The sequence below is a fragment of the Nipponia nippon genome, unplaced genomic scaffold (genome assembly GCF_047370975.1).
Source record: "Nipponia nippon isolate SJK-2023a ecotype South Korea unplaced genomic scaffold, ASM4737097v1 scaffold_5, whole genome shotgun sequence".
In the NCBI taxonomy this organism is placed as follows: domain Eukaryota; kingdom Metazoa; phylum Chordata; class Aves; order Pelecaniformes; family Threskiornithidae; genus Nipponia; species Nipponia nippon.
The window spans coordinates 33833385-33855666 of NW_028262369.1; the positions used below are offsets into that span (position 1 = coordinate 33833385).

Here is a 22282-nt window from a genome sequence, read left to right on the forward strand (position 1 = left end):
CAGACTTCTGTATAAAAGCAGAGTCCTTACTAAAAGGGAACCTAGAATGTGGGCAATACAGTTTTTAGTCAAGTTGCTTATTAAATTTATCAGTCCTTAATACATTGAAAAAAAAGCCAGTAATCCTCTCTGTATCTGCACCTTATTGCAAGAATTTCACTATATAGATTCTGCATAATATAGATTCACATAAACCCAAGGCAGCTCATTTCTGTTTCTTTTACGAGAACATTATCTCTGCTGTCCTTCAGGCTATGTATGTCACCTCAGTCTGCTGTAATGGCCATTAAAGGTTTTGTGGGTACTTTAGCTTTCATCTCTGACCCTGTTCATGGGGTACAAGACACAAATGAGCTCAATTCCAGTACTGTGAACAGAAGCTTTTCTTCATTTATGCAATTCATGTTCTCTCATATCTCTTGAACTTTAGAAAGAGGGTCAGGAGCCATGTGAATTCTGAAATGAGTTTGGTTTTAAGAACTATTCATTATATCCTTGAACTACAGCCAGGAGACCACTCCACAGAAAACCCATGAAATTTAGTAGGGTGAGTGTAATACAGAGTAAGTTAAACATATCTGGATATTCTTTCATAGGTTAGGTTAGGACTTAACAGAAACCATGTCAGTGTTTCTTGGAAAGATGTCTCTACTAAAACCCTTGGCTTAACAACCAGTTATGTTAGAGAGAACTTTCAATAGAATTTATTTGATAGCTTCTCGTTATGGCTCCACAACAATTTGTTATAACCCCATTCTGATAGCATACCTTGTAAATATTCATTCTTTAAGTTAAAGGTTACAGTTGCTCTTTTTACATTGAGCAAAGTTCAAACAAAATTGTAAAATTCCTTTTTTTCCCCATGAATTGCACAAGCATGGTGAACTTTGCTGATATAAAAAAAAAAAAAAAAAGTGCCCTGAAAAAAGATTTACTAGAAAATGACTGACATTTGAGGCATGAAACAAGACCTAAATCTAACCTTTTTTGAGTGCACGGTTTGGCCTGAGGATGAAAAAGGACAAATAAAAAAAGTCTTAAGCAGATATAGAAGCTTGCAATAATTTATTCACTGGAGTAAGGATGGGACATCTAAGTATGTAGAGAATCACTCTACCTCAGTGACTATTTATGTATTTACTAAAGTTGTACGGCTCAGGGAAGGGTATGTAGGAAACCTTTTGCAAATTGAATCACAGGCAAGTACCCAGGATCTTCAGTACATGAAGTAAGAGAGTGTTGAGTTCACGTCAGGGAATCAGTTAAAAATTAGCTGGTGTGCAAAATCAGTTGCTTGCAGAGCCGGCATATATAAGTGGGCTCTCTGTAGACTCTCGCTTTCCACACTGGAGGAAGGAAGACGTCAACAACATCCTAAGACCCAGTGGAGGGCTTTTAATGGAAACAGGATCTTGTTTGTTCAGTGTAGACTGGTCCGCATGAACTTTTGTTTGATGAGGTATTTGTATTTAGTCAGTTCCCCTACTCCCTTCGCATAATTTTAATACAGAGCAAGCTTTACAAATAATTAGGATCTGTCTCTAAATTATTTTTCTTCTTTTACAGTATAGACTACTGTCAAAACTAATAGAATCAAATAGGAGATTACAGTTCTCTGGAAGTTAGGACAGTGACTTCCAGAAGTTTCTGGGAGCTAGAACACTACAGTCCAAGCTAAAGGAAATTTTCCTTTCCTCCTTAGCAATAATGACAGTATAGAATGCAGTCATTGTTTCAACTTAAGATTTTCAAAACTAGTTTTAAGAACTAACATATATGAACTGTCTTGAAAACCCTGCAAATCTTGTCTTTGTTCTATAAATTATCACAAGTCCACTTTTAAGGTGAGTCTGAGTATTGATACTTCCTGCTTAACATTTATCATGCTCATTGGAGAAGACTGTGTCCCTTAGAATGAAAAAAAATAATTTACCTTTGATATAATACTCCATAGGAGTTAGAAGATCTAATAAGATTTATGATATGCAAAAGGAAGGAATTGGAATTGTATTCATGATTATTAATTACGTTATGCTTGGTGAGACCCACCAACTGAATTTGACTGTCTGCACAGTTCAATGTCATATACTGTGTGACTTAAAAATGGGACAAGTAGCCAAAGAATGCCAGAAAACTGAGTTAACGTAACAGGTTCAGGCTTAAGATCATCTGAAATTAGTTTTTGTTTAAAAAAAATTTTTACTATCAGATTATCCAAGTCATCTTATTCAGAATTAAAACAAAAAAGTTATAGAAAGAGAAAGGACTATTTAAAATACTTTGTTTTCTATCTCACTACAGCTTAAACCACGTGAAAGGAGAGTAGGAACCTAAAATCCCCCCCAATTCCTTTTGTAAGCAAAAAAAATTGGGATGTATTCACACTGTCTTTTTTTTCTACTTTTAAGTAATTTCACTGCAAAGGTAAAGAAATCTTAATTTTCTTGAATGTCCTTTGTTTAATTAGAATCTTAAACAGAAAAAAATGCAGTAAAAGATATCTTTAAGTCTAGTATCAAATGAATTGAAACTAAACATCACAAAATAATAAACTTCTTGTACCCTTATAAATTGCATCTTAACACTTCTTTCATACACTAAAAATAAAGACTAAATTGCTTATACCCATTCACACTGCAACTTTTCAGAGTATCTTAACCAATATAAATGACAAATATTTTTAGAATTTGTCATATATATCTCATTTCTTATATTTTTGTGTCTTAGAAACATGCAAGAATACCCGTTTACACTTTGAGTTGCTTTTAACAGTGCTTCCGTAAGCTTATACTGAAGTAATTTTCAATTGCTAACATAAACATGCATTAATTCTTTGTCATAATTGTATAGCTGTTCCTTGACTGTTCAGCAGCAGAAAATACAATCAAATCAATGTTTTCTCCTAAAGCCTATGCTAAATCCAAACCAAACCTGTTTTCCAGGGTCCATAAGGGTCAGAGCCTATTCCATTCACTCTGTCTGGATAACATGAATTATTTTAATAATAATTTTATCAATAATAAAATTTTAATAATAAAAGAAAGGCAAACAGAAATCAAACATACGTTATATTAAGGTAAATAAAAAACAATGGATAATTGTTAAATGTTCTAAATAGCTATTATTTCTAGTCACTGTTTGGGTTCTAGTCAATACTACAACACTGGTGAAGGCTGAAAGAAAGAGGTACACCTTCGGTACACTTTGAGCCGACATATTACAAAAACAGATACTTTGAAAACACTTAATTTTGTAATTCTCTGCCCATGTTTTGCCAGAATCCCAGTAGAAATTAATATCACTGTACAGCTGCAAGATTAAGATTATTCTGCTAAAATAATTAGGGGTTGAAACAGTCAGAAAAAAAAACCATACCGCACTAGGCAGCAAATGAAAAGGTAGAAACTTCACAGATATTCATCTGCCGTTTTGCAAGATGACATTGAAAACAACCATAGTGTGAGAAACGCCATGATATAGTCTTATCCAACAGAACAATATAGCAATGGTGAAGGAGCTGCAGTGATGGAGAATACTATCCAGAAGCTACTTTAATACAGAGAAAACCCCCAGTTTATAAAATAATTACTGTTTAGTAAGTGTAAAGTAGTGGATTCTCCTTCAGTATATCAAAAGTTCTGATTTTCTGTGTAAATTGAAGCAATGGTCAGTTATATTAGTTTTTATTGATAATATTGTATAAATACTCAATATAGGCTGTTTGGCTTGCTTTTACAATAAATTATTGATATCTCAGCAATGTATTAATACTATGGTATTAGACCTCAAGTGTTAGAGTTTCAGGTATTCTGTAATTCACTTAGCTTAAATGAACGGGTAGTGGACAGCCAAAGGTAAAGTTAAGAAATTATATTAAAAGAAAGATTGTGGAGTCTTCATTTTGATTTTTTTTTTTCCATCTTTGTCCTGAAACACACACTGTTGTTGCATTACATGCATTTCTTTACAATATCGCTATCCCATCTCAGACTTCATTTCCCTAGTCAGGGTAAGTGAGCTACCCTAGTTTTCTGATTTGTGCTTTCTATTTCCATGATCAATATAGTGGCCATTTTCTGTACTACTTGTTGGCAACACATCCCTTGGACATTTCTCATGTTTGTTTGTTTTTTTTTTAAATAAACCCATTATATTACTGCGTGCTTCCCTAAAATTATGTTTCATTTAATAGCTTCTGGGTAGAAATATTGTGAAAAGCTTTTGAAAATTTAAACAAATTATGTCAATTAGTTCCACTTCATCCACTTTTTTGTTATGATATTTAAAAAATGTTTTCAGCCTACATAATCACGTGGGATTTTGTCCTATATTTGTTTCCAAAAAATAAATGCTAGATGCAAGAATGTCATATTCTATGATGACTAAAGCGATAGTTTCTGTCAGTATCTCCTTAGCTTGCCAGCTTTCATTTATAAATCAAATGGTCTCCGTACTCTGAAACAACATGCTCCAATAATTTAGACAGCTAAACAGAACTTTCTGGTACAGAAATTAAAATAGCAGTGCACTCACTTCTTGCTGCAGGAAACAAATTCCTTCCTGAGGCAGCGCAATTGGAAGTTGGTTTTATGAGCCCATCCTGAACTCAAACTGACGTTTGCTGAGTATTATCCTAAGTTTGGTATGAGTCATGCTTCTAGGGATAAATAATTTATTTCATCGAAATTTAGCACTCTTCAGCTCAAGATGACCAAGGGAGGGCTTATTATCAAGGATTCCAATGCCATTTACGAAGTTTATTACTATAGAGACCACCACTGGACACGCTGCTTATCCTGGGTCAGAATTTATTTAAATACACAGGAACTGTTTAGCTGGGAAGTAAAATTTATTTTTGTCTTCCAAGGAAAATAGAAAAGCTAATAATTTTCAAATGTTCTAGTTCTTAGAGTCTAAATTTCCACTTCAAATAACTACAACTATTTCAGATGAAACAATCCATATTGCTAAGGTCTTAGACACCTAAAAATGTCAAATTATTTCCTGAATTAAATGCAGGTTTTGCATATAAAAACCCCACAACCGCTAATGTTGAAGCCTGCGTTTGTTCTTGCATCTGAGTCATGAGTTCTCATGCTTAACTAGTTAAATTTGCAGTTGAAATTAACGCAGGACTTTCCTTGTTAGCTTTCCGTTGGTAGCATTCTTCCTTAGAAAACTGTGATGATACATAGGCAAAAATCATATTTCTGGTAATAGTCGCTATGACATCATCTAATGGTAAAAGACCAGCCTACAGTATTTTGTTATTTTTCATTCAGAATCTCTCTACAAAAGCAACAGGAGAAATGCTATTAATCTTGAAAGGGAAATATTGCAGGTGTATTTGACAGCAGTATCAATGCATTTCATTGAAGCAAAGTGCAAACTATCACTGGAAGAAAATAGTATTTTCAGGAAGTATTAGGAAGTATACATTTAAGTATTTTTAGTCTTTTATTTCTGAGTTGTTCTAAAATTTGTTTTAGTTGCCTTATTTGAATTACAGTTATTGTTTGCATGGACCTTTTCTGGGAAACCAGTGTTTCTATATCTTTATTTGGGGTGCCTCTCTGCGATCTGTACATGCTGTGGGAGCTGATGCTAGAAAACGATGTGGTTTGGTTTTAAACAGAAGGGACAGTGACACGGGAGCTCTAGGAGCACTACAGGCAGGAGAAAACATACATTTTTTAAACTTCATTCAGGAAAAGTCTCTCTATACACAATCATATTTGTTAATGTCCTATAGCTTTAGGGCTCATTCTCTCTCAGAAGTACTGTTGCATGCAATATTAAAAAATTAAAGGTATTGAGGAGAGCATTTATTTGACCATACTAGTAATCAGAGCTGTTTCACTGAACTGGGTGCTCTGGGAATGGGAACATTCCAGTATTCATCTTATGTGGTACTGGAGGAAATAGGGGAATTATGCTGTAGCAACTGGTCCTTAACTGGTTTATTCCCATAGACTCTCTTGGTTTATATGAAATAGGGTGAGCTCCCAGGAACTTCTGAAGAACGAGGACACATCCAAGCCCCATCAGAAGTCTTCCTAGGTAGTAATGGAAGAAAAACTACTGGAGGACAAGCATTATTGCTGTGGAATGAAAACACAAAAGCATTTGGGGAAGAGTCAGGTGATTCTTGATCTTCCTGTAATGTCACTGAGCTGTATATAGCAAACTGACAACTACAGCTGTTATTGACTGAACTTCATGCAACTTGCTTGTACTGCTCTGCCCTTTGCTAGGTTTCAAAATACTGAATTTTACATTAATACTTCATAATTTGCAGCATTACTGTGAGCTCCAGTAACATAAGAGGAAAGAAAGGATATTGCAAGCTAAGACACAGAGGGCTGTTAAAGCTGTATGAGGACTTGGACACCATCCAGTCATACCTGACTCTCTGTAATCAATAATGTCTTTCCCCTTCCTTTAAGGTTAGATGCATTACAGTAAAAATCAAACGATTTATTCTAGAGCCAGTGGAGGTGAGAGTAAGATGATCGCTCCCTCAGGCTGAATGTTTTCCTGGGTTCTGCAGGAACAGAGTAACAAATTAATCACAGAACATCTCCTAACTCAGACTGTAATTCAGTTTTCCATTCAAGCTCTTCAGTAGTGATCTGTTTTGGTGCTTGACACCACTGTTCTGTTTCTTCTTAATACCATTTGCCTCTTTAAAGGCAATTTCCTTTAAAAAGTAAACACATAGTGAAAATTACTCCAACAGTGGAATGCATATTTTTTAAAATAAGAAGTAATTGTTTGTGCTTTCGAGGTAGAAAAGGTCTCTATACATGCATGTGCTAAAGCATCTCTTTCTTTTTACTTAATCTTCAAAAATAATTAATATAGTTGACTTTGCTATAGAAGCTGCTGGACAGATGTAATACATGTCAAGGTGCAAGTTTTCAATCATTTGCAAAGTGAATATGCATAAAGAGTTTATATGTAGAGATGTTGGCTGTATTTATAGCTTGGAAAGTTACTTCTAGAAGTCGACAAGTCAGATAATCCAGAACATACACAAGCAAATCATGTCCTTAAATACTACGTGAATCAATGCATATGCTGCCTAATTCAGTTCTGATTCCTGATGACAACTTCAGAGAGAAACAGAATATTTATTGTAGGGGTCATAGTAGTGTAGAGAAATAGCTGAAACATTTTGAATTGTTTATTACTGACTACGTTGAACTGACTTCGGCTTAAAAAAGTTAAAGAGATACAAATATAGTGGAGGACAATGCCTATTGGAAGCTCAGAGCCCCTCTGAGGAAAGGAAAACATGATGCAAAAAGGATTTCAGAAATATATTTGCTTTCCACATAACAGTCACCAGCCATCCAGATGAACATCCTTGTTGGGAAAAAAAATTAACCAGCCAGTGCTCTTAAATATCTGCTCAGACAGAAAGGCTTTACATCTTAGTGTTATGAAAAGTATGTGTGTTCCAAAACCACTCTGTGGCACCAGTCTCTGCCTCCATCAGCTTCCCTACCAAACAAGTAATTGCTTTTCCCTCAGTTCATTAATTTCCTACCTACCGTGCCACCAAATTATTGATTTCTCCCCTTACCCCCAATCAAATCTAGCTCTCCTTCAGTTTGCCCATTTTCTGCTCTACAAGGGCCCATAATTGCATGGTGTCTTTCCCATCAACTCTCGCCACCGCATTGCCTGAGGCACTCATTTTTAACAGCTGAAAACCGATATAAGCCAGGGTGTTGCTCAACATGATCACAGCATAAAGATGGGACTTCTCCCTCTTTCAGCCTGTCAAAAGTTATTACTCTGCATAAACCTACAAAGACAGGCTATTACTTCTGCTTACTGTTAATTGTTTCTTCAGATAAGACATACCATTTACTTGGTGTCATACTGTTCCATACTACAAGTATGGATGCTGGCTTAACAGAGTTTTACCGTGAAGGGAATTAAACTATCAGAACATCTCCACACTTGCATGCCATGGCACTAAGTTCTTGAGTTTAGCATGAAGTAGCGCAAAATCACTTTAAGAACAAAAAAACCCAAAGCCTCTCTTTTGTAGTAATTTTATTGTTTATGTACTGCCAAATTAATAGAAAAGGGAGATGATTAGCAATCAAACTACAAGTGTCCCAAGATACCCTCTTTTTTACTAATGTGGGAATGGGCCAGAATCTGACATAATTTTTGCATTTCATATCAGCTGTAACAAAATCCCTAAATCTATTTAGGGTCCATCTCTCTGTTTTTAGAGGAGCAGAGCAGGTTTGATCTGCCTGTGTGCATGGGTGTGCATGTTTGTATTTTCACATTTTGTGGTATAAGGCAGTTAAATTAGCTCATAGTTTCCGTTATAACTGTGTCTTTACTCGTTTTGAGGGTCATTTCAGTTCTCACTTATGTTACTGGAAGATGTTATTTGAATTTAATGGTTTAGTTTTAATTTTTTCATACCATACTAAATTCTGTGTATGCACTTAATGTGTTCAAAAAGTACATAGCTAGTGGCTTCAAATTACACCTATTTTGAGTAAATTAGTTTGGGATATACAAAAGCTAGCAGCAGCCCCTACAGAACCGTCAGCTCCACTCATGGCTGGTGAATGTTCACCCTCGTGCTCGTTTACAAGTAGCACTCATAGCAGTAGACACTTGGATGACAAGCGGAACTTGAGAAACTCTAATGATAGAAGTATGGGGACTTTGCAATGATTTATGAATCCTCTGTGGAACCCCTGTGGTAAAAAATAAGGTGTTAAGTAGTTTATTTTAGATAACCCAGAGTATTCCTTGGGATTTTAATAATGGTGATAAAATCTCCAATTCAATTTCTTTTCTAAATTTCTGTCTGATACCAATTTATGACCACTGCTAATTACATAGTTTTTTATAAATCACTGGTGTGCTCTAGTGTAATTTCAGTTGTAGTTTTTCTTCTGTACGTGATACAATATCATATAAAAAAAATAATCTGAGATTTCAGAGTATTTGATATAAGAGATAGAAAATATTAGAACTAGAGAATGGATTACAGAGAAATATCTCTCCCCTATGTCCCCTCCCTCCCATTTTGTGGTGTTCTGGAGGGTTTTTTTGTGGTTTGTTTTTGTTTTTGTTTTTTTAAAGAGTACCATTGAAAGTACTTTATAATAGGGAAATGTTCCTTGAGCTCCCAGTCTGCACATTCCAGCTTCATTCCTCAGTTCCTCTACATATTATTTTTCCTGTACAAGGCTTCAACTCTTTTTTTCTGGCCCTCCCTTCCCAATGGTTATTATCCTCCCTTATATATTTTTCCTCACATACTTCTTTACTGTTTTCCCATGTTGCGGATTTTTTTTCTTTTTCTTTTTCCACAGTTCTCTAGAAGTAACTGCACAAGTCAATGAGCTTGTAATTATTATGAGAAGCAAAGTAGGGATGGAACAACAATAATAAAGGGATTTCTGTGTGGGTGTCCAAAAATTGTAAGCAGCACCTATACACTCGAGTGTGTATCTCACTTCACCTTTTAGTATTACCAAGGGCAAAATAAAACTAAATTCTTATTGTTTTCACTCCTTCAGGAGCAAACCCCTGCCTAAACCAGTCTGAATAAAAATAGTGAGTTCTTCTTGTCACAGTTGTACCCACTACCACCTGAAAATTATTATAACTTGCTCAATCTTATGACTCTCTTTATATTACTAGCTAAAGGATTGTCAACTTTTCAACCAAAAAATACCAACACTTCAAGGACAGTGGTACAATCTGATTTCTAAATTAGGTATCTCTTTTAAAAGCATAGGATAACTGTGATACAAGAATCCATGTTCTCTTTTTTGTTGCTTACCTTCCTTTTTTTTTATTTAAAAAGAAATTATTCCTGCATTGCAGGTGATAATACATGGATGATTTGTCCACTTCCTAAACAATGATTGTGTTTCACTTCCATGTATAGCTGGTTAATGGAATATAAAGCCAGAAGTGACAGCTATGGCTAGGTAGAGTGATTTTTAGACTGCAGACTTTCCTGAATTAATTCCTGTTTGAGTTGGAATGTATTACTATTTTTCTTTTTAGGAACAATCTTTAAAATTTTCAAATCATGGGGAATCCGTTGCCAATTACAATCCCTTAAGCAGTAAAGAAACTGGCATCAGAATGAATTTTGCTGCTTGCTTCAATTCTAAATTTGTCTCACTTGCTCTTCATCCTTGCATCTTACAGTTTTGTCTGCTGGATATAACAACTTCTAAAATTTCTCTTTCCCATGGAAAGGTACAGGAAACAGATTCATTTTTCAACCTTCTCTGGTCTCAGCCCTAATTCTTCCCTTATTAGACACGGTAGTCAAGTAATCATTCTCATAGCCTGTCTGGAAGTCCCGCCAGTTTATCAGCTGTGGATACTAGCACTGCACTGAGCATCCAGGAGCTATCACCCCTGCACCAAACACCACAATGTTATGTTATCACTTGGCTTACATACAGCATCCCTGTTCATACATCTAATTAGACCCTCTGACTAAGCAGCACAACCCAACTCCTGTTCACTTAATTGTTCGCTATAAATCCCCCTTCAGAAGTTGCTTTGCCTGAGAAAAAAAAATCCCCTATCCTATTTATATGACTGGAGGTCTGATGGCCCATTTTCCACAGCCAAAGATCGGTCAAACACCACAGAAATGTCCGTACCTGAGGACGTGACTGAAAACAACAACTCAAAGCAACTCTGTTGGGTTTTTTTCCTGACCAGCATTGACTGCAATGGTCAGAGGCTTAGCACTGTGTACTCACTGCTGCTCTTGAAGACCAGGGATAAATAACTTCCTACTGAGGCAAGGCCAAGAGGTCAAAAGAGCACATATGAATACCATCTTGCTTGCAGCAAGTGGGTCTGATAATCAGATCACCTGTACCTTTAAATGTAGAATATTTTGGGCATTTCTTCAAGTGACATAATATATGTTTCAATGACTGAGAAAAGACTCAGACATCTATGAATTGCAGTTATTGTTGGAGTCTTTGCCTGCAAAGAGAGCAAATAGAGCATTCATCATCCAATTCCTGTAATCCTATTTGATTTTGAGGTGAATGGAAATATTGCCATAGAGCAATTGGCCCAATGTTGTTATTTTAATTTGGACATGGCTTATTTTCTTTTCATTGATGTCCATCGTGTTCTAAAATAGAGGACATTTTCATCTACTGTTGCAAATGCTATTTAACTACACCTATTTGCTTGGGGTTTTCTTTTATGCTTTCTCCATTTCTAACTTTATTTCAAAGTGCACAAACAAGAATTCCTTGCAAGTCTGCTGCAACTAGATTTCTTTCTAGTTTTCCTGTACTCCAATTTGAAAGGCTATTATGATCTCCCTCTGTTTTGAGGCTGTCATTTTGCATAAACCACCTGCAAGGACCAGCAGTGTCGTTGGGGGTGAATCAGTCTGTAGGGGGCCAATGACAGGCTGAATGACTTGACCCTCACCCAAAATTCTAGATAACTGCAGTTTCCTTGATGCTAGCCCCTGCTAGACATGAGGAAAGAGCTGTGCACTTTTTTCTTAAACTCAATAGGTGGTATTACCAAACTTCCATTTATCATCATTGACCAGTGAGATTCGCAACGTTCAACAATTCAGACAATTTTTCTGTGAAGCCCCTTCTGTTGGCTAGGATTTGTTGGGTGCTTATTTAGAAACACTAATGATTTTCTCTCTGAGAGCAGCAAGTACAACCTGCTTTCCCTAGAACAATTATTTACAATGCAGAAGATCTAGAAAATATTTTCTATCATTTTTACATATAACACTGTGCCAGCATCAAATCCTTCAATTCAACAATGTTCACGTGAAACTGGGATAAACTTTCCAGGAAATTCATCATTATGCCAGTCATCATTTATTAAAAAAAAAAAAAAATCATCAATATATACTGAGGTACATGACTTCTACTAGTCATTTCTTTACTGAATCGTGATTTCAGAGCAAAGCGAAAGTATCTGAAACTCAACCAAAACGAAACCTTGGAGACTTCAGAGATATGTTCTTGTTCCTGCTTTAATCCTTGGGATGTGTTCTGCTGAACCAGGTGGGAGCAGAACAGCATGTGGTGTAACTACAGTGTGTGGGTGTGGTAAATTCACATCCTCCCAAATGATGCTCTATTACCTCTTCCTCCCACAGAAACACCATTATTGAGCTGATTGAGGAGAGAGAAGGTAGAAAAAGTTTCTTCTACTTTCCTCCATCACAGGGAGATAAATCTTGGAAGCAGGACCACTCATAGAAGTGACGTGGAGATTGCTGCCCTGCAGCTTCCACATGTATGTGTTGGGCAGGGGAAGGACTTTACTAGATTCTTACTAAGCATGGCCCCCAAATGTACTTCAGAAAGGTCTGTGAAACCTTTCTTGGCTCAGAGATTGAGGCTGGTTTCTTAAAGAAGTGTGATTCTCTTGTCCTCTGAGGTCCTCCCTCATCTTCTCCTGTCCCAACAAAACAGAGATAGCGAAGTACAAAATCCCTATTAGTGCCTCATTGAGGGAAACACTGTAGACTCAGTTCAGACCTCAAACCCCACTGACTTCACAGGGAAGAGATACATTGCTTCTTCCTGCATCACTGGTAAAGATTGTATCAGTTCAGATAACAGTAGAGTTAATATGTCTTATATGTTGCAAATGCTTCCAGTGGCATGTTTAATAAAATTATATTTCTATAAAACATAGGCCTTGACTATAATTAAACTGAGCCATCCATAAAGATACCAATAGATAATTTAGTTGCAAAGAGCTATGTTTTGAAGCAAGTAGGGATTTGTTTTCAGTAGGGAAAGCAACCTATTGATTTAGACATGTTCTGCTAAAAATACGGGTTTTACTGCTGTTTGTTCTTTGTGAACAGGGCTGTTTGAGTGCCTTTTATGTTTTATTCAAGCCTCCAATAATTATCAAAGGATTTTATTTTAAAATGTTTAGCAATTCAATGAAGTACAGAACTCACATGGTTACTTCGTTTCTTTGAAAAATATTTTCTCTGTGAAAGCTACCTTGCCTTTCTGTGGCTCAGGGTATTACAATTCTCATTTTGTGAGGGGAAAACTGAGTCTATGTGCAAGCTTCAAATAATTGGTTTTCTTTGGGTGACAATATAGGCTTTTATTACAAAGCCCAGATTTTTCAGAGTACTGAAGCACAGCTGGTGTTCTTTGAATGGGGGAAGTTGATGTTTCAAATTCTTGGAACCTTCAGAACGTTTTGAGATTGATCATGTGTTTTTTCATGGTAAACTGGATTATTCAGAGGAATGCTACTAATGAGAAAGCAAGCCTTTCATCTCTCCAAGTGTGGTGTGACCTGCACAGTAACGATCAGACAAAACCTGATTTACAGTTCACTGAGTTTTATGCAGACACATACCCACAAACATCATATTATATGATATGCCTTCCCTAGCATATCTAATGAAATGCGTACAGTTTTTCCTGAGAAGCAACAGAAGAAAAGCATATCCCCACACTTCCTCGGAGGCAGACCAGTGCAGAAGAATTCGCAGAGATCAGTACTCTTTTCTTATCAACAAGAAAATTCCAAAGCTGCTCTTCGTGCATGGATAATAAATTGCCTAACAGTAGCCCAAGAGCTTCATTTAAGACCTGTAAGTGATTTTCTGCAAGCCTCAGTTTTGACACAAGTTAAGATGTAGTCCTTCTAATAGGTAAACACAAACAAATTTCTGCTTTATAAATAAAAAATAATGCTTTGAGTTTTGATTAACACTGAATGGCAAAAGAACTCCTCAAGAATAGATCGATGTCTGCCCAGATAGATGGACAACTGTGCTGCATCACAGGATGATCTTCTGAGTGGTCCTCGGGGCCAGAGCCAGAAACTCCATTTTAAGAACCAGTCAGAAAACTCCATGTATTGATAATTATAGTAGGCTCATCTATGATGGAAATGAACTCTAGGGCTGAGCTAAGCATAAAGCTAAATATTAAGACCTTAAAGATCTAAATCGGGACTAATAACGATTAAGATTTGAACACTCGGACAGGTGTTGAGAGTTAAGCTCGTTGGCAGCAAACTTTCTACAATGGTTGCCTCTTTCTAGCATACTCTAGCTTCCCACAAGCTTCCATTTTCTTTCGTTCACACAGGCCCAGTTTGGAGAATCATTCTTTGTCTCTTTAATGTTCTTTCCCTATTTTTGAACTATTTCTGACATCCGCCACTCTAAATAATTATTCTTGGGCTGATATTTGCCTCTGAGTTTACCTTGAGGTGCTGAAGGAAAATTCCACAAGAAAGCAAATTTCATTACCAGTGACAGAACAGCTTAAGTAATATAGATAATACAGAAGTCATCATAAAGCATAATGAAAAGAGTGATACTGATTTTGCAAGGGTGGGTGTTAGACAAGCAATTCAGTATCTCTCTAAAATTAACTCATTAAGTATCATGCTTTGTTCTGTGATAGATATTTGGAAAACAACTTCATCTCTAGAAATGTTAGATGCTGCAGCAAAGTTCATAGTAGGGTTTGAACTTCTCTCTCCAAGGCTTTTCCCTGCCTATTATTTTTACCGTGAGAGAGGCAGGTATTGGGCGAGACATCTGAAAAGGTGCTCAACAGTCTTGGACTTGGAAGAAAGAGCCCATTGAAGTTCATGAGCTTGCAATTGCTAGTGTAATGCTGGGGTTCATTCTGCATCCTAAAACATATTACACTGAAGATAAAGAATGATTGAAAATAGCGACTCTTATACAGGGGGCATGCACTGAATGACAGTCATCTGATGTGACCATTATTTGCTTGCTCCTGTACCTTGAGGTTACAGTATCCCCTTTTTCCGTAGTAATGTACCTGGCCTCACTTCAAGAAATAAGAAAAAATCCACAGCAACAGTAATAAAATATCCTTTTTTTCCCCCAAAGAAAGCCTCAATAAGTGATGATCTAAATGAATGAAGCTTGATAAATATGATAAGAAAAAACACAAACCCACTGTCAAGCATGTCATCTGGCCATAAAAAGAACCTGTCAGACAGAGCTGAGAAAAAACTTGGGAGAATCAGTATCAAAATTCAGGCAAAAGGCAGAATAAATGAAAAAAGTTTAAAATGATAAGAAATTCATTATTTGCCATTTTAAAGGAGCTTTGCTTTCCTCATTTTATTAATTTATCACTGAGCCAATACACTTGCTGCTAGTGTGGGAGCAAGGAAAGCTTTCTTTTCTATATAATAGGGGACTTTCAAAAATACTTTACTTTTTCCTAAAAATTTTGCTCAACTAGTTGAAGGAATCGTACATGCATCCATGTCACAAAAATTGGTTTCAGACAATTCAGAAGTTGCTGAAAATTTTTCACTTGCAAATGAAATAGTGAATTATGCCAATCTCTGAAAAGAAGTGACAATAAAGTAATCACATTTCTGGTCTGTATGCTGTCATTTGTTTCAACCATCCAATGGCTGAAAAAGTAATATGCATTACTAGCTATACTTTCTGCTTTGGAACTTCATTCTCTGAGAGCAAGTCAATTTTACCGTAGCTTCTGCTCCTGACAAGCTATTAAAAATAGGCAAAATGCTTTACAAAATTAATTTAGTTTTCAGTCAAAATTAAAATGACTAAAGCAATGGGCAGCACACAGAAAAATAGAAAGGTTCCTATCAAGAAGGCTTGGGATGAGAATTCATGTTACATGTTGATGTTCAGCCAAGTAGTAAGCAGTGTGATTGCCAACTTTTTTTTTTTTTTTTTAATAGTTTGATGCAGACAGAGATGAAGAAGAAGTGTTCTTTGACATAAGTTCGGCAGTTGACAATAAACTATTTGCAAACAAAGAGGCTGCAGCAGGTGAGTTAATGTAAGATTTAAAGAACCACGTTTTTTATACTGCATTTGTCATTGGTGCGATGCCTTCTTCATATTCCTCAAGTATGGATGTATGTACTGTAGCAAAGTCTTGACTAACCTTCAAACATTTGCACAACGAAGGGCATAAAAATCTCTTTGCACTTGGAAACTTCATACAACCCACCTAACCTTTTGTTTATCTACAAGCTCACCTTAAAATACTATGGATAGTCCACCTAAACAACTATATCATTAATACAAAAACTTCATAAGTGGATCGATTCCAGTTGCCAGCTGTTTCAGTTCCAGATAATGCCTCAGTGTTCACCAGAAAACCAGTCCTATGAGATCATACTTCCTCCCTAATAATTGGTACTAATTCTGAAACTGTGTGTGAATATGTCAGGCATTTGGGGGTTTTATTTATTTATATATTTATTACTTGTGCTTACTGAGGCTTGAATGTCTTCAAAGAAAAAGCCTTTGAGGGACAAAGGACTGCCAAAGAACTGAAGCTAAAAATCAAAGCACTGAAAATCCATAACATCTGTCAGAAATATTTTGCTTGAGGGGAACAGGAAAATATTCCTTGGTAACTTCACAACTTTTTCTTTTTACAGATGGCATCCCTGGCTGCCTTCCAAGTAGACCATGAGGGTTATATAGGTAGATGAGGTCATAAATGTCTTGTGAAACAGCACACAAAAAGAAAGTTCTTTGTGTGAAATATTTTTCTGTAAAATTTACTAGCTTTATTAAAACAAAGATTAGATATGTATAGTAGAGAAAATTGTGTATCTGATCTCTCCTCTGTTTAAGGGAAAACTCACATGGCATAAATTGGCAGACAGGGTAGCTTGAGTTATTTGTAATCGTGAGCGATCATTTGGGAGCTGCCAAGGAAGGAGGAATTGATGAAGCACAATGAAGTCTAGTAGTAGCAATACATCTATTATCTCTTTTTGACAAAGGAGGGATTACTTTTTTCTACTAGCAAGACATTTGCAAAGAGCAGTGCTTCAGAAGAAAGATTAGGTCATATTTTGAAGATTTGAAAGGGGTTTCCAAGCTAACTAGTCCACAAACCCCACCCATAAGGCTATTTTTGATAATGTTCAAAATGAGATAAAGATGAATTATCAAGGCGGGGGGTGGGGAGGTTGAGAATGATAAAAAGTGTATTAGCTAAAAAAACCCCAGGTTTCTAGTGGTCAAGCTTCGAGATAAGATGCACACAAGAATAAAGACTACTAGCTTTCCCCGTTAAGTGGCACACTTACCTCTTTTGTGCTTAGCCTTATTCCTAAAGGCAAGAGATTGATTCCAAACGTAAAATGGCATTCCCACTGCATAGCACTGTATTGATAATTACCTGTGGATTCCCTAATTAAATGAACTAAGTACTGAATAGCAAGAGGAGGAAAGAAGTGGCATAAAGGTGCTAGCTCTGACAAACAGATTGACAAAAGCTAAACAATTTGCACCAACTGGTTGTGATTCTGGATGAGTTCCAGTCAGTTCCTTGAAAGGCTGATCTACTTAATAAATTCCTCACCAAAATAATTGGAGAGCTATGAGCTTCATCAGAAGCCATGCCACAATCATCTAATTGGTGCCTAACCTGAGCACCAGTAATAGTAAGGAGATTTGAAGCAGGATTTCTAGAGATCCTATGAGACTAGATATTTAATTTCTAGAGGTTGTAATTCCAGTATTGCCTTGATCTCACTTTTTGTCTTTTAATCTTGTTAGTGATACTGCAATATATTTTGGTTCCTGGTGGCTAATGTAAACATAGTATTTCTAATACTTTTGTGCCTTCACATCAATCTAATTCATATGTTATAACTGTAAAATCCAGTTGTAATCAACTGTGTAACAGGCTGAAAGAAAACAACTGAATATTTTTATAGATTAAAATACAGTTTTCTCACTGTTGCCTTCTATGACATATTAAGACTGTTGCTAAGAGCAACAACCTGTCATGAAACTCAACAGTGTAAGATTGCAATAAAATTTGTATTAGAAACATCTTACTGAGAGCAAAATTAAAATGTAATCATTCTAATGCTAATCAGTCCTTCAGTAAATTATTTCTGTTGTATTCCACTTGAAATTTATCTTCTAAGCATTTGTCTTGCCCAAGTGGTTATATGCAACATGTATTAATTGAGTTTTTAAACGGTGCTTCAGAGCATGTTCCATAACATAAAAAGACATTTTTATTTTATTAAGCTTAAACATGCTATTAAGAGAAGGAACATATTTCACAGGATAGTCTTAGATTACTTTTATGACAGTCAGTGTTGAACAGTGCAAATACTGTAGTTGTTAAAATATGAGTATGGGCATATTAGAGCCAATGAACCATATTGAGTAGAATTGCTACCAGGATTTGAAATAAGTAACGGATTTAAGCAAGGATTGGAAATACATTAGCTGATTTGCCAAAACACAAATGGTCCAAGAAGCAGACTTAATTAACTCACATGATGGGGTATAGCTATCTTGTAATGGGAAGTTAAATCAGCTGCAGATAAATTTAGACAGATCAGTACAATTTAGTTTCATTGTATAAATGAATTTAGTGAACTGTGAAAAAGCAATGCTTGACATTTGCATTCATGAAAACTTAAGGATGAACACACTTTCAGAGAAAGCGGCACGCACCCAGGCTCAGAACACTGAAATGCTTTATAGGACCAGAGGCATTTTCAGCCATGATGCCCTGGGTTCCGGGGTGCATTTCTGTGGTAGGAATCAACACCTGTCCGTAACAGCCATACCCTCTCAGCTTTCCATGACCAATCCTGTGCAACTCGGCTTAGGAGCAACAAACAACATGTAAAATACAGCATAAAATTTAAAAGTACAGCCTCATGGTGAAGGAAGCGACTGAGCACAGCCCCGCGCCCCTCCAGGGGCAGAGTCGTCATTCTCCCTGCCTGTCCGACCTGGCAGGGGTAGCTCCTGTCAGCACACCCTTGTAGAACTACAGCCACCCATTAATTCAACTCGTCCCTCAGTGCTGTATCCTTGGATCCTCTTGGGCTCCTAGCAAGACAAATCTCTATGAATGATGCCTTCAGTGTCAAGGTACACAAGCCTAGCAAAAAAAGGGAATGCATTCTAGCTGCTCTGCTGTTTCTTTTTTCAGCAGCCTGCTCCTCCCTGGAGAGCTGATTATTCAGTTAACAGGGATTTAATAAAAACTTCCAACTGATTTATTTTTTAATTGTGCGGTACTGTACCTAATAAAATCCTCTCTGTTTTTTCCCCTAAGGAAAACGCAGGGCACAGGAAAATGACCAGGTTTCCCTTACCTCAACTTTATGCATGCACTGAAATTGAGGAAGCATATTTTAAGTCATAGGAGTACCTTTTCAGATCAGGTGGTTGCAAGCTATTGCTCCATGGCAGTAGAGCTTTCATGCATTTTCTTTTTTTTTTTTTTTTTTTTTTTAACTATTGAGTTTCATATTTTGAAATTGATACAGTTACTCAGATCGTTTGCAATAGGTTCATATTATCTGGTGGAATGGGGCATCCCTTCGAAAGGAATTTGGACAATTCAGACTGTGAGACTTTCCTCCTAATGGTAAACAAGTATTAATTCTTTTTATAGCCTAGTTCTCAGTGTACCAACTTATGAAAGGAAAAACAACGCAACTTAGAAAAGGCAATGAAATTTACTTATGATGGGCTGTTTTGTTGTCAGAGCACGAGATGTGCAGCCTGCAGATTCATTAAAAGCAGCAGGGCATGCTTGCTTCCAAACGCTTTAACCAATCCTCCTTTTTTCCTTAAGCCAACATTTTGTGTTTCTCCTTTGATAGCTGGACATTACCACAAGTTTTACATAAAACGTTGCTGATTGAAACTTGGTCTTAGAAAACCTGAGCTGAGTTTTGAGTTATCCACTTTTTCTAACACTCTCCCCTTGGCTTTAGCCTTGTCAGTAGCTTTGCCTACCACCAAAATTACTGACTCCCAGTACCTCGCAATGTGGCTGTCTGGTACGCTTCTACTGCCACACGTACTAGCAATTAGCTAGCGAGCCTGTTGTCCTCTCCTAGAAGACCTGTTTTAGCAAGATTTAGTCCAAACTCAGCAAAATATGCTCCCTCCAGCAACAAACTGAGCTGGAGGACAGCAAACACCTCATGCTTATTCATACTGCACCAGGGATAACACAAGTACTTTTATACATCCCCTCGTTACTATATCTTGTCTTGGGAGTAGCCATTTGCTTCAGTTCATTTCTGGTAGGTTTGCTTTAGGCAATTTGAGAAGGATAGAGAAGTCTGTATACTGTTCAGTGACAGATTTTGGATTTTGTTAGTTTTCATTGAACTAACAAAGAAAAGACACATATTTTCAATTTTCCTGACCTTCCTTGAATATATCCTAGAAAGGAGCTGTGCTTCCCCAAGGAAGCTGGTGCCCTAGTTCAAGAAAAAAGGCTTTAAGATGCTTGACCGTATTAAAATTGTATAACCGTTATGGCTTTTATCACTTCAGATACATTATGCATAAGTATTCATTTTCAGCCTGACCTTTAAGTTTGCAGCACCATATTTCATATTAAGGTTTCTAGCTAAGGATACAGACTACTTTTGGTAGTTAAGTGACAGTTAATCAAATACTTGCACACAAGTGCCTTTAAAAGTGATTGATGTGTCAAGGTAGGCCAGTGCTAGTGATGACTGAGGCTTAGTTAAATTATATTATCAACAATGACACAATGTTAAGAGTGAGATGTCAGCTGTGTAGAATAAATAAAAAAAATAAGATTCTCTCAGCAGTTGTAAATCTGTTTCGTTGCATATATCTTTTACAGATAGGTATTTTCAAAAGACCATGAAATGTATACGCCAGAGAACATGCTGCATATATACATGTGACATTCTACGGTAGCAAGAGTATAATCCCTTTCTGGTTTTTTTTCTTTTTTTTTTTTTTTATAGCAATCTGATAAAGTATACATGAACATTAGGGGGAAAAACAAAACAAAACAAAACAAAACCCCAAAACACCAGCAGATGGTAGACCCAAGTCTTTCCCTGGAATCTTTTACATAGCCCAAAGGGTTGCATCAAAGATGAATTTGGCAGCAACTGTAATATGGATAGCGAATTAAGACACCGTGAAATCATCGTCTCTACCAAGCAGTTATGGTTTTAGTCATCATGACATCCAGTTCCTCTCCTCTGTTCTCCTAGTGATGTTTATTTAGTTCACCACCTACATAGATTATTACTATGTAAACTTTAAAAGCAGACAAAAGCAGATAATACGTAAATGCATCTGGCACAAATTGAACTGCGAAATCTATTATTGCTAGTGCTTATTACAGAGAGCCACCCATACAAACATCTCTAATGGTAAGAAAACAACTCCAGGTCAGCAATAGTCTTAAAACTATGTATCCTCAATGCCACTGCTTGCAGGAACATCATGCCAGGTAGAGACACCTGTAACCCAGGAGGGAGGGAGTTGTTTTCCTCATCAGTGATCGTCTGATTGGGGACATGAGGGCACAAAACAGAGCACATCTTATACTTCCCCTGGTGTTACCTGTTGCTCCCCACATGAAGAGAGTGGTTGGACTAACCTGTGGCTACTGGCTGGTTACAATTTTTAGATCTCTGTGTGTCATTACATTATTTTTGTTATTCTCATTTTAATACTACTGTGAAAAATACTCCTGTAGTCACACACCTATTGACGTTTTAATGTGTGTTGAATATGCGCAGGACTGGGTTTAGGGCTGCACCATCTGGAGGGCACAGGAGACTGACTGCTTCCTCATTGCCCTGGAGTGAGATTATCTGAATGGGGTGATAATGCCAGAATATGATATCCATGCTACACCCTGTGTTTATATAGAAAAATGATTGGTGGTTTATCCTCCCTTTCTGGTTTAGCAATGACTGTTCCCCTACATGACTTCTTGAAATACCAAGCCCAGTTTCTGTTATCCGGCACCTTCAGCAGTTCAGCTGAAGCTAAACTGTAAAGCTTATCCCGGTCAAGGCTTCTCAGCAACTGAATTTTGTCATCCCAAGTGCAAGAAACTGCATGACTTGCTGATCCTGCCACACGAACATGACAGGGAGAAGGGGCAGAGCCACACTGTTGCCTTGGAAAGGGGTAGGATAGGAATAGGGACTGCTGCTGCTGGAAGCATGCTGCTTTGGTCCCCCATCAACATCACTCCTATTGGTGATCTGCTAATCACCAATTAGTCAGTATTTCCTTTCTCTTTCCTAAACATGGTTTGTATTCTCCCCTGAGCCAAAATCCCTGTGGCAATTTTGCAATTCCAAGTCATGGCACACAGAACACCCTGCCCCAGGAATTTGCAATCTAGCTGAAACAATTCACCATTTATCGTAAGCATTCCTTATTAAGATTTGTGGTAGCTTTTAT

The 22282-nt window shown here is 36.9% G+C and overlaps 1 protein-coding gene across 1 annotated transcript in view; it reads left to right on the forward strand.

Moving 5' to 3' along the window:
- Nucleotides 1-22282, forward strand: part of AK5 (adenylate kinase 5) — a 97844-nt gene that overhangs the window by 32798 nt on the left and 42764 nt on the right. Inside the window, exon 7 of the mRNA XM_087730924.1 lies at nt 15760-15850. Within this exon, the coding sequence (XP_087587050.1) occupies nt 15760-15850 (91 nt within the window). The remainder of the gene's footprint in view (nt 1-15759; nt 15851-22282) is intronic.